Below are 13,767 nucleotides of genomic sequence, written 5' to 3'. Positions count from 1 at the left end.
CCCTACAATTTCTTGTGTCTTGTCTCGTAGACATGTTGGTAACGCAAATATCTGTAAGCTACTGCTCGTCAAAAATTTACAACAAATTGCAAACTAAAAAATTTTAGTAGGCTAGAGAGATTATTTTTAGAGCTCTTAGTGATTTTAGTTGATGTGCTGTTTGACACTGTAGTGTAGCCTAAACAATAATATTTTTGTTTATCCTTGCACCCTGGTGGCAATCCTATAGCCTTTGATTGTATAGAAATAAAGTGATTGCACATACTCTGGTTAGTGAAAGCATGAACTGTGGTAAAGAATGCTTAGGCCACGAAAGAGACATCTACGAAGGTGACGATGGTCAGCCATAATTTTCATGAGGGGTGTGTTTTTTTTTTAGGTGAAAAATTGCAAAAACGGAAAGCGTTTCTTTCAGAGCTGTATAAAAAAACTCGAGAAGTTGCTGCTGGTAAGTGAATGTTTTTACCTAGTCAACACAGTTTTCTATGCTGAGGATGTTTTACCAATTTTGAGGTGGCCTACTGACCTAGCCTATATTTAGGCAACTGAAAACCAAGATTGCATTGTTGTTTTGTTGCATAGTTTTGTTTATAAAAGTGTTTAAATTTCAGGTTAAAAATAATCAAAAGATGACAAATTGCCAACTGAATCAAATCAGCCATGTTAGAAAACAAAGGCTCTAGCAGCAAATATTAGTGTAGATATAAGCACGGTAAGCATAAGAGCATAACAAGGAAGCTGCAGCTTACAAAATAAAGTGAGAAATCATGATCTCCAGTTCACATTTAAGCAACAGTACTCATTTCTTTCAGGCAGCAAGAAATTTACTCAAACAGATTTTCTACAAAGGTCTAACTTACCACAAGTTATTAAATATTTGTCAACCATCTCACTAATAGTCAGTAGCGTTAACAAGGAGATCCAGATGGAACGTTTGATCCTGCCGGAGATGATTTTAGTGTCCCTGACCTTTTCAAAAAGCACAGAAACTTGAAAAACATGCTTGAGTATTCTTTGGATATACCGATAGTGTGTTTTTGACTGTTTCTATCTAGGCCACGAGAATCTTATTGGTAGCCTACCAATCCCAAATTATACAGTAAAACCGCTACTCAGAGTCAAAACTGCATATTAAGATTCATTCTACTAGAAAAGTTTTGTAACATTTGACAAGTCATAATAATCATCTCTTCTGGCAATGAGTCCTTCAGATCATCTAGATCACAGTGAAGCAATGTTTTAGCACTCTCTTCTGTTTTGCTAATGTCGGCTCCAATCCAGGTCTCGTTTGGACATTAACCAAATTCAACTCAATGATTTTTTCAAAACATATAACTGCACTTAAAAAGTGGCTGCCCCATGAATCGAGGAAGGTTTGACTTCGATTTGCTTTTTTTCTTCTGTCCTCAATGGTTCAGGTAAAATTCGAATCAAAGTTAAAAGTAATTGATTACACCTTTTTACGTGGACTACAGTAGGCTAATTGTAATTGAGACTAATTTTTGTTGTTGTGTGCAGTGGCGTTTGTAGCTATTTTTAATGAAACGGTTGAAATAATGCTTTACTGAAACCGCTTGAAATGCAGGGACTTGAATAAAATGAATCTCAGGATCAATATTTAAAAATAAATTATCTAGCCACGCTGTTAAAATGTCTCGATGCTGCTAACATGTCACAGTTAACATGTCCCTACCCGTATAAGTTACTGTATTCAATTCAAGTTTTATTTATCTTTGTTGGAACGCAAAAGAAACGAAACTTAGAAGCTTTATATAGCATATATTTTTATGAATAGAAACATTAAAATCATTCAATAGCCTACATAACTACAGCTTATTGCCTTTTTGTTCAAGTGGAGTGATTTTGAACGTAAATTAAGGAAGCGTTTTGTCAAACTGTCCTTTTCAATTTCTAAAGTTTTTTAGGAAACATTACTTCTTTTTACAAACTTAAAATATAATATTCACGAGACAAAACTTTAAAAATGATTTAATCTTGCATAGCTTCAATAAAAAATCCAAACATCCAATTTGCATGGCATTAACTTTCACCTTAAATTTTTGTTGATTACTGTTTTTTTCTGGGAAACACTACGGTACGCAGAAAACTCCCGCGCAAAGCTGCAGACGACAATTTGTTCTGGTTAGGAGAAGAGTTGCCGGAACAGAATTCAAACAATTTTTCCCCAAGCTTAAATTTGCATTTTTTGGAGTATGTGTGTATTCTTTGAAAATTACAAGCTGATCGTATATTTTATTTTAATTTTTAAAAAAATGTAAAATTAGTACCTTATGTCTTTTTTTCCAACTGGTTTAGATTTTTATCTTTATTCTATTGTTTGTTGCGTCAACTACTTTTCAAATAAAAACTTATTTGGCAACTCTGCACAAAAACTCCCGCGCAAATCAGCAGGCGACAGTCATTTTGTTTTTGGTCGTTGAAGAAGAAGGAGGTAAGGAATGGTTGGTGTCAGCTTTCAATTCAGTCATCATTCTGCTTAGTTTCACCAGAGAAATGTTTTAAAGTTTGTTTCTGTCCTTGTCTTCTAACTGTGGAACAAAAAGCATCAGCTTGGATGAAGTTTCAGCAGGAAATGACTGATTGGAAATTTTCCTGATCAAGTTGTAAAGTTGCTTCGAAGAATTATCGAAAAAGAAATCAAAGTTTATTTCAATTTGCAAGCTTTGATTAGTTTCATGTTTTAGCAAAAGTTTAGTTTCTAACTGCAAAGCTAGCCTAAGACTGCTCGGGTAATTTTTCAAATTAGAACTTTGACTTAAACCTGAAAGTTTTGTTTAAAGGCTGTGGCTATTTTTCCCATGCAAGTGTTGCCAGATAAGCAATTCTGCCCTAATTTAAAGTCTCGGACACAGAGAACATTTCTAATTCCAACACTTGCTACGAAACAATGATTTTTGATTCAAAATAATTGTTTGTATTTTGTTTTCGACGTAAATAAATTAATGTTTTATTCTTGAGTAAACAACTTGGATTCAATGTTTGTTTATTTTATGGTTAGAACCAAACTGTGGTTTTAGATTACAACCTGGATAGCCGAGCTAATATTGATTGATATTATTCCTGCATTGTTAGATCACAAAGATGGTCGCTCCATCATCGCCATCAGCAGAATCCTGAGGGAAGGCAACAACGAGGATGTGACCGTGGCCGCAGGAAGTCATTTTGATGGAGGGAGGATAAATATGGAACCCTCCGACACTCAGAATGACTTCCATGCGGTGACGTCATTCCTCAAATCGATGCCAGGGCGGATTGGAAAGCTTGAACTGTACGGATGCAGAATGAATTCCAACCAATTCCGTCCATGGAAGGAAGCGATCAATTCGATGCTTGGATCCGTAAGTCATGTTTAACTTTTATAACCAACGTTTAATTACATTGATCCATGGTTGCATTAACATCAGTTGTTACGTTGATTCAACGTTACTTTACATTGTTTTATCGTTCGACTCCAAATCAGTTTCCAATTTTAATTATTTAAGTTTTGTTAAACTTTCACAAATAAACAAAACGTCGCAAACAACAACATTATTTAATTGTTGCATCATAATTATTTGTGTTTAGATTGTTCGGTTGGATCTCTATGGCAACCTCCTATCTGTCCATGACGTCATCGAGGTAATGAGCAAAGTTGAGGAGTTTGTTGATATGTGGGATTGCATCGATGATGGTGATGGGGGGATGAGTGATGGTTGTTGGGGGAGGAGATGTGCGAACATGATGGAACGATCTATGTTGAAGGAAGCTCTGGATCGGTCCGACAATAAGGTGAAAGTTACGTTGTATCAACGTTATCTAATATAACGTGTAGAGTACATTACGTTGTATCAACGTTATCTAACGTCACATGTAGAGTACATTACGTTGTATCAACGTTATCTAACATCACATCTACCAAACTCTAACCTCGAATTGTTGATAATATTTTGCTTCTGGTAATTGTAGCCTAGCTAGCCTATGGTAGCCTACAATCACCAAGGTTTGTTATTCTATCGTTGATTCTACGTCAATAAACATCAACGTGAAGTATTTGCATCAACATTACATTGATTCAACGACGTTCCATCAATACACAGTTGGAAGGATCCAAAGTATTCCAAGTTGTGGAAACTTATTTAATTTAATTATTCGCTTCGTCTTTACAGAAGTTGAAGACTATGACTATGATCAGGGTTGTCAACTATGACGTCATCAGACACAAGGATCGAGATGTTTGAAAGATTTTGTTGTTTATTTATTTGATGTTGTTTTATGTTAAATTAATGTTATCCGTTCTTTGTTTATTACATGACGACGACGAAGTATCAACGATAGACGACGTTGTATCAACGTAAATTTCAACGTTGTGATAATGAAATTGTTGTCAGGAAAATGTTTGGGGCTCACTTCTCTTCAACGACATCTAGTGTTGCAAATTATTAATTTTATTTAAAAATTTCAATAAAAAATTCAAATCAATTTATTAGTTTACAGTGTTGCCAGGTGAGTCAATTGTAAGGTGTTGCCAGATTAAACTTTCAAAATTTAATAAAGGTTTGAATTCAGGAATCTGTCTTGTCGAGATGAGCTTTGATTGCAAGTAAGGTCAAATCAATTTCTTAACATGTCGATAGAATAAATAATTTTAAAGTAATTGTTGAGTTAGTGAGTTAACTTTAAAGTAAATAATTTTATAGTGATGCCAGATTAAGTTTTTTTTTTTTCTAGTTTAAATATATACAGTTTAAGTTTATACTGGAGAAAAAAATGTTTAATCGTAATTTCTGTAACGAAACACATAACGCAAGATTGTTGAACTAATAATAACAATATTTATATAGCGCTACAGTCAAACTATGCTCCTGGGCGCTGTACATGACAATGGTGATAATTAATATGGTACTTTCAGTCATAATATTCATTGAAATAGAACGTTTTCAAGCGAGCTTTGAACTATAGGCTACTTATGGGCTAAATACCCATTGTCGGGCATCTTTAGTGCTGCAGGATGTTTTCAAATAAAAGTAGTGTTTATTATATTCGAAGTCGATTCAAAATAATAAAAAATCAGAAGAATCAACAATATTGCAACCTGCTAGAAATTGTCCTCAATCACGAAGCAAAACTCACGAATCTGGCAACACTAAGAGAATTATTAGGCCTTTTCTGAAATCGGCAGACATTTTAAAGGATTGTCGGACCATAATCTTACTCCTAACCTCCCAATGGCAGCCCAAACAACATTCCGCAAAACTGGTCCAATTGGATCTGACAATGTGTATTTAGATTAACGTAGCCTACTTAAAGGCCGCGTCTAAATCTAATGACGAGTTTAACAATAACTTAAACTGAATCTCAAACCTACAGTAAATCGTCCTAGACAAAGGCGTAGCAACCGCCCTCCAATCGGAGTGGGTCCGCAAGGAATGAGGGCCATTCCGCCGAAGTTTTTGAAAGACTATCGAAATATAGGCTAACCACGTAGTCACAAACGCACGCGAAATAGCAGAGCTTATTGGTATTGAGCAGGTGTTTTCAAAAAACACGGTACGACGTAGAAAGTGAATGTTTGGTTACGAATGTGCTGATGATTCGAGTCGTCTTTCTGCTGAAGAAAAATTTAAATCTTTGACCAACTCGTGGTGTGGTGCAAGTTGTTTGAATTTTTGTACAATGCTAGCAGCCTGAAGAAGTGTCTCAGAGAAAATGATTGGGTTGGTTGGTTTTGAATCTTTATCCTCGGACTGACAAAGCCTTAATTGGTTATTCCTGGTAGTTTCGCATACTTGTAGAGGCTCTTGACGCAAGGCCGGTTACCAAGATTGGCAGAGTGAAGTATTCCGATTATTGAAGTGTTGTTGCCAGGAAATTATTCCATTCACCAGGTGCCGCTGAATGGAGAGCAGTCCTGAAATGCGTTGCTCAAGCGCACACCCCGAGAGTCGAACTTGCGCCGCGTGGTCTTAAGCGGGCATGTAACCACTGAGCTAACGGGGCGGACAATGGAACTGGACAATCACTGCAAATAAAAAAAAAAATGGTAGACATTGATGCCAACGAACTAATAATGGAATTGAATCGTTTTATTTATGTCATCGAGAAATAGAGAGGACTTGTCACGGCAAGTATTTTTTTAACGTACAAGAACAGCCTTCAGGAGATATATCCGAATCTTTGCATTTGCACCAGAATTCTTCTGACCGACCACACCAATTACTGTCGCCAGTGCTGAAGGGACCATCAGCAGAATGAAACTGATCAAGAATATCCTGCGCTTAACCGTGGCAGATGACAGGTTTTCTGCTCTTGCAGTTAGGCCTACGATCGAAAACAAGCCTACCAAATCCCTGGACTATGACTCATTACAATTTGCGCAGAACAAGGCTCGAAAGAAGCGCTTTGCGTAATTATGGAATATATGTCCATCACTGTCGCTGTAGACCTAGCCTATGTATAGGCTACACAGTGGTGAGCGCAGCTAATGTAAAAGTTAGCTTTCTACAAAGAAATCAGCGGATTTCCAATAAATTTACTTTCGCTAACGAGTCCGCTAAAATTTCTAAATATTAGCGAAAATTCTAATCCGCTAACCAAAGCGTTAGCTTCGCTAATTAGCTGAACTGTGCCCTCTACTATGTATAGTATACATATTAGTCCAGTCGTTAAAGAGTTTTACCTTGACTTAATTGGTGTAAAGCTGAAATTTTGCACATTGGTTCTGTTCATTGTGTACAATCACCAAAAAAAAATCCCCGTGAAAATTTGTTGGTGAAAAAAAGTTATCCGCTATTTTATAAATTTCGCCATTTTTTTCAAAATGGCGGATGTACAAATACTGAAATACAGTATTCAATTTTTGTGAAATTATTGTTAGTGTTGGTGCTCATTTAAAAGTAAATTTCATACTGCAAGTATTTCACATTGGCAAAGTTTTGGTCCACCGTGATTGCCGGAGGAAGTTTACGGATACACGGAAAAGGGTTCAGGAATAAACTGTTCGTTGCTATTACACTACAATAATCATCAGCTCAGCTGTAACGCTAAACTGAATAAGAGCTCTGCTGGAACTGCTGGCAATGATGTAAATTTAGTGTATCACATACGCATGCTCTCGCATTGCAGTGTTTTTGCTTTATAGCCTATTATAGACTGAATGTAATTCTATGCAATTTAACACATGCTTATATTCATTTCATAGATGAATAAAACCTCTATTATACCAAAGTTCTAAATTAGGGGAGATGTGAGACCTATCGGACAAAATTGACCTAACTCCAATTATTTCTAATTTTCAAAGCGGTGTTGAATGTTCTTGTGTGTTTTTGTTTACTTACTTACGTCTGCAGACGTTGAATCAGTGTAAAAATGACAGATTTTGTTGTATGGGTTGGCTGTAACAGCGCAGCTTTCACATAAATTTGAGACACTAACAGGATGCCTTTTTTATTTTTTCAATCGAGATGCGAGAAGCACAGTCTAGTTGTTATAAGATGTCTATGTTCCCAACCTGGGTGCCATTTACAAAACTCTGGGGTGCTGCCAGCTATTTATCATATTTATTTTTCATCTGCCTTCAAATCGTCTGCTGGGATTATTGTTGCTGATAAAATTTTCATGCTCAATTGTTTTTTTACATCATTTATCAGGGGCAATTTTTTGTCATGTGCCTCATATGATGTTTCGTGGTCATAAATACTTAGTATCAGTTGAGCAAGCCATGAAAGGGCCATAGGCATTTTTCTCCTACGCAGCTTAGCTTATTGTTTATTAGAGTATAAAAAATCAAGCGCTATTGTCGAAAGAGCATCACTCCGCTATTAACGGGCATGCCTTTGAGGGTTGAATGCACCAATACCAATTAACTTAAACAATGATTAAAGTTAATCATTGTTTAACTAAACAGTGATTAAAGTTAATTCGTTGTTGGTATGCACCAACAAAATTTTGTTCATGATTATAGTTCAGGGGTCACCAACTGGCGGCCCGCGGAAGGTATCAGCGTACAAGTAAGTATAACCAAAAATACTTTTCTCGAGGAGTTAAAGAGCATGAAAGAAAAAATACTTTCCGGGAAGCATATTTTCGCTTTGCATACGATTCCACCGACCGACCAATCAGATTGTAGTTCTAGGTGGGGGTCGCTTAAGGTTATTCCAATGCGATGTCCAGCCACACTGTCCCAGTGGTTGATTAAAACGTCTGTTTTTGAATTTCGAAATTGTCTGTGAGCATAGGGTTTGCTTGTTTTAAGTTTGTAAATGTCCTGTAAGCACTAGTGTGCATTTCACCGTTATTGTGTTTCATGAGCAGTGTTCCCTTTATGCAAGTTTTTGTTGGCAAAATAGGTCGGTGTGTCAACTCAATTTATAATAAATTGGCAAAATGTTATATATAAATTTAAAGATTTTTTCTGGTTGTAATACGAAAATATTTAGCTTAGTACTGCGAAATGTTGTCAATCAACAATTCTTGCCATGCTGATAGGCACCGCAAGTGACAGTTGCCTAATAAAAATCAAAGAAGGACGGTTTTATAGACTCTCACAAAATGGATGAAAAAACAATTCATTGCTTTTTTAGAGGGAACACTGTTCATGAGCTTATGATAGAAACGTTTTTTTTTTCGGTGATTTCCTCAAGTGTTTGTTTCATGGTGCCTGGTTTCTTTCTCCTTAACCCATATCCTCCTACCGTCAGTTTAAACTGACAGCACATTTAGATGGTTTCTAGATTACAAACCGTTTTGTCGAAACTCAGTTAGTATGTTATGAGGTTCCTAAGGTCTGTACCTAACACTATAGTACATTTAGTGAAATTCCGTTTATCCTTCGACTGGATATAACGGATCAAACTTCTAAAATGGATATTTTTTGTTGTTCGTAATTACAGTATAGCGGTGTCAATTTTTACTGGATCGCGTTATAGTGACATAAACCACAAAATTAGTTAAAACTAACATTGCTGTATCCATATTTTACATACTTAGAAGAAATTAATTGTTTGTTTAAGTTTTGTACCATTTCCGCTTCCGTCAGTTTAAACTGACGCTAGGAGCAGAAGGGAGCATGTAAATTGTAAATGATTTTACAAATTATGTGCAGAATAGTTGAGTTTAGGGGTTATTTTGCAAACATTTTGATTCTCAAGCAAAACGTTGATATAAATTAGCAAATGAAAACTTAATCTTGGTCAATTGGTGAACACAATATGGTATAACTGTTTCATTTTCAAGTTAAAAGTAGTGATATATCATACACCTTTTAATTTCATACAGCATAGCAATGGCAAAACATTTGCATGAGAGCAACAAATTGACAGTTTTTGAAGCATTGGAAGCTCTTGAAAGGTTAGAAACTGATGAAGAATCAATATCAGAAATCGTGTCTAAAGCAAATTTAGTTATATTTCCTTCTGAAGATGATGGCATGGATACAGATGATGATGATGGTGAAATGGATTGTATTCCAGACAATCTAGCTATGTGGTAAACAGTTGTTGGCTAATGCTGAATTGGATCTCGTTGGGAATGGGGGCATTCAACAAGTTGATGCACTTGAAACATTATCAATTTCAAGTAATCAGGTGACAAAATGTTGATATATTAGAAAATGAAAACTTAATCTAGGTCAATTGGTGAACATACTATGGTATAACTGTTTCATTTTGAAGTTAAAAGTAGTGATATATCATGCATCTTTTGATTTCAAACAGCATAGCAATGGCAAAACATTTGCATGATAGCAAAAATTGACAGCTTTTGAAACGTTAGAAGCTCTTGAAAGGTTAGAAACTGATGAAGAATCAATATCAGAAGTCATGTCTAAAGCAAATTTAGTTATATTTCTTCATGAAGAGGATGGCATGGACATTCTAATGGCATGGCATTAAATTGGGATTCGTAGCTCAGTAGCTCATTTGATGCAACATCTACCTCCACAAAGCGAGTCCAGTTCCAACTATCATGTGGTTATGGACAACGTTTTCACAAGTCCGGGACTTCTGCGGCACCTTCGTGAAAAGTCTATTGCAGCTACAGAAACAGCCAGAGCCGCATAGAAAATCCTCTCCTCAAGCGAGTTACTGAAGTTGACAAGTTACACAGAGGTGCCTCGGATGTTGCTGTGGAGACATCACATAACATTGCTGCTATCCGATGGAAAGACAGAAAAGTAGTAAATGTTCTGTCAACCTTTGCAGGAAAAGACCCACTGCAAAAAGCGAAGCGATATAGTAAGCAAGAGAGAAAAAAGATTGATATTCAGCAGCCAAATGTAATACACGTTTACAACTAACACATGGGTGGTGTTGACCGTTTGGATCAAAATGTTTCAAAGTATATGATCAACTTGAGAAGCAAAAAATGGTGGTGGCCATTATTTCGTGTTTGTATTGATATGGCAGTCAACAATGCTTTTCAAATATATCGCCATCGCAAGACCGATGCTGGTGAAATTCGTTTAGATGCTCTGGGCTTCAGAAGAGCAGTTGTTGAAAGTTACCACCAGCTTTATCGAAAAGATGTTCCAGATATACTGTTTGCGGGACCCAGGGCATCTCCGTAACCCCATATAAAATACAGCACTGCCCAACACTGGATCATAAAAAGGAAGCAACGCCGCTGCGCCAAACCAGGATGTTCTGGAACATCCCTTTATTTTTGTGAAATCTGCAATGTTGGCCTACATCCTCAGTGTTTTAAGAAGTATATACCACATGAAATAGATGATGTCAGAATTGGGCTCTTTCAGCTGAACTCAAGCCGGGTGAACATGTGAGACGAAATGGTTTCAAGCCAATATAAAGTACATTTTTACGATAAATCAATATCGCCAGACGTTGAATCAACCAAGAACATTGCTATCTTTTGATACTGTGACATTTATTTGATTCCTTAACATGTATACTGAAAAGTTTGGGTGTTCATCAGGACAATTATCGTTTCTAGCACTAGTTGCTACGTTCATCTGATGAAATTGAAAGTAAAATCAACAACAAACAAGATGGTTTATTGCTTCACTGACTGACTTCACTGACTTAACATGTAGTGATTTCTTGACTTTTTTGTCCTTTTCCATTATTGCTTTGGTTGAATACGTATTAGACTAAACACTGACCGAGAAAACTTTTTCGTATTTATTTTATATGCCCCCTCCTGCTCCTAACGTCAGTTTAAACTGACAGGCCAAAAATTGTTGATAATTGTCCCCACCAATTTTTTTTTTTCAAAAATATTGTTCAATTTGGTTAAGATACTTTAAAAATAATATACATACAAAAAATTGCAAAAAAATTTTGATTCAGGAGGATATGGGTTAATTGTTACTGAAGCCTATTTTTACTGATATGTTTGCAGGTTACTATTGTTGCCTGTATTGCGTTGTGTCAAACATTTCCTTGTTTACTAAAACTGTTAATTGTAAGATATCTTTTGTGAAGCGAAGTGACAACACCACTCTTGCTTGGCGATGAATATTCTGATGAAACCGCTGGCCTCGCTACAAGTGCGCAAAACAAGTAGCCTCGTTTATTAGACATTATTAAAGAAGTCAAAAGTGTTGTTGAATGAGTTTGGCCTGGCAGTAGCGTTGTTCGACTAATTTTGTTGCTGCGGTATTCTAAGACAAATATTAGCAGCATGTAACGCTGGATACTGGGTACAAAATGCGTTCTTTTCTACCATAAGAGTCAACCTACCTAAAATTTTATTAGTGCGGCCCGCCACAGCTTTCCTTAGTGCTAAAGTGGCCCGCATGCAAAAAAGGTTGGTGACCCCTGTTATAGTTGATCAATGATTTAAGCAGACTGTTGATGGTTTTTGCTGAGTCATAACTCTAGCAATGAGTATTTCTTTGATTTGTTTTGGGATTCAGTAGCCTACAGTTCAGTGGTAGAAAAAGGTAGCCTACTTGTATCAGCTAATCGTCGTCGTCGTAAGAGCATCTGGGGTTGAGAGTCTATCTTTTTATCACCTCAGATTCACGATGTTGCCGGACTACACTGGAAGGCTGTTAGAGAACAGCCAGTCTTTGGTTTCATCATCCAAAACACGCAGACCTTCCACTCCATTACACGGGCTGAAAATGTTGTAATCGTTGATGATGTGGTCTGCGGTAGGCCTATGACCTGCAGAAAAGTTCATTTGAAAGTTGTCTTTCTTTGATCAAATTTATGCGGTATTTAGTCATTAAACACGTTTTGCATGCTGTAGTATGCTACTAAACCAAACAAAAAAGAATCTGAAATCTGAATGTAACACTTTGGCTGCTAATAGTAGCTTAGTCAGAGGCAGTGATAAGCAATTTTGTTGTTTAACATTTTGCTTACCAGTAGCCTATTGTTATGTCGAATGTTTGTTTCTACGTATACGACGCACACCTGAGATCTAATGTGAACATTTGATTAGTTCTGTGTTGTGTTTTGTGCGAAAGGTGCTTATTGGCATGCAGATTTCTGAAGCCCACCATTGAACTAACCATCATAGGTCTATTCTACTCTTACAACTGTTTTGGCTTTATGTACCGGTAACTAAAATAACCTATCCACCCTTTGTTACAGACTTATTTTGACAGAGTTTTACTATTCATTTAGGCTTAAAGTACTCTCAGAATGCGTGTTTTTTCAAGTTTTTTTCACAATTTTGTGGTGGTGGCCTCCCAGATCTCCTATATGTCTGCTTTAATAAACTACTCATTTGTCTGTCACGATTTGTTTGCTGGCTAAGCCCCTGCATATGACTAGTCAAAGAATTTTCCAAGGCAGAAAGTTGAAAATTTTATCGTAAAGTATGGTTTAGCGTAAACCTTAATTTTAAAGTAAATTATATTGCTTTTGTTGTTGACGTCACGGAAAATGTTGCCCTTTACTTGCTCCCCTGTAAAATGGAGCAAGTTATCGTAAAGTATGGTTTAGCGTAAACCTTAATTTTAAAGTAAATTATATTGCTTTTGTTGTTGACGTCACTGAAAATGTTGCCCTTTTTGGAAAAAGCCTTGCCCTTTACTTGCTCCCCTGTAAAATGGAGCAAGTAATACCACTGTCTGATCATCTATTGATAATACTGTCTGGTTTGCTTGTTTTTGTCGTTTTTGGGTGGTTATTAAGGACAAATGTTTGTGTGCAATAGTATTGTAACTTTATTAAACTTATTCCCTATAATTAGCAAAGGAAGAGGGGAATTAGTTTAATTACAACTTCAGCCATGGTATTAGAATACAACAGTACATTCTAAGACCTCACATTCTACATTTTCCTTGCTCTACATTATTCTTTACATGACATTCTAAGACTAGTTTATTCTAACAGCTTAAAATGTCCTGTTGCACACTAAAAGCAGGGATAAAATTTATGTTGAAAATGCAGCCGCTATACACCCCTCCCTCAATTACATTATAGTTTTATTTGAGATATGTAGAAAGTAGGTCAAGTCGCATTTTATGCCCCGCACTTATTCACGGATGACTTTTTTGGGCAGAAAGCGGAAAAATTATTCTGCCAGAATAACAATGGTCTTATCAGCTAGGCTATTAACCAAAAACACTCCTACAGCTTCCCTCACAAGCTAGCCCCAAAAACCCTGTCAACTGCAAGCAAATTGCATAGCTTCCCAGCAATCCAGTTTAGGGTTTCCGTTAAAGGAAAAAAAAGTGATCCGTGTTTCCAATTTAAATTTGAAGTTTCATAACTGATATTTCTTGAAAGTTCACGCAGCAAGCGGCGGGGCTTTGTCATTTCAACCTTCCACGCGGCGCGGCACGCGGCGAAAAAGTCA

General features: G+C 36.5%; 2 protein-coding genes across 7 annotated transcripts in view; one reads left to right on the top strand and one right to left on the bottom strand.

The window, feature by feature from the left end:
• Nucleotides 1-13,767, bottom strand: part of LOC145766021 (ATP-citrate synthase-like) — a 363,348-nt gene that overhangs the window by 63,457 nt on the left and 286,124 nt on the right. The window lies entirely within an intron of this gene.
• LOC145781065 (uncharacterized) overlaps nt 1-13,767 on the top strand; it is a 55,814-nt gene that overhangs the window by 19,892 nt on the left and 22,155 nt on the right. For 5 of the 6 annotated variants that reach the window (XM_082596399.1, XM_082593744.1, XM_082595098.1 and 2 more), the window contains 4 exons: nt 380-448; nt 3,094-3,359; nt 3,586-3,789; nt 4,167-4,907. In XM_082596399.1, the coding sequence (XP_082452525.1) occupies nt 380-448; nt 3,094-3,359; nt 3,586-3,789; nt 4,167-4,238 (611 nt within the window). In that variant the 3' untranslated portion in view covers nt 4,239-4,907. Of the gene's footprint in view, nt 1-379; nt 449-3,093; nt 3,360-3,585; nt 3,790-4,166; nt 4,908-13,767 lie in introns of those variants that run through there. The other variant, XM_082595708.1, reaches the window with a different exon arrangement.

Source organism: Aplidium turbinatum, chromosome 1 (genome assembly GCF_918807975.1).
Source record: "Aplidium turbinatum chromosome 1, kaAplTurb1.1, whole genome shotgun sequence".
NCBI lineage: Eukaryota > Metazoa > Chordata > Ascidiacea > Aplousobranchia > Polyclinidae > Aplidium > Aplidium turbinatum.
This window is presented reverse-complemented; position numbering and strand designations above follow the sequence as displayed.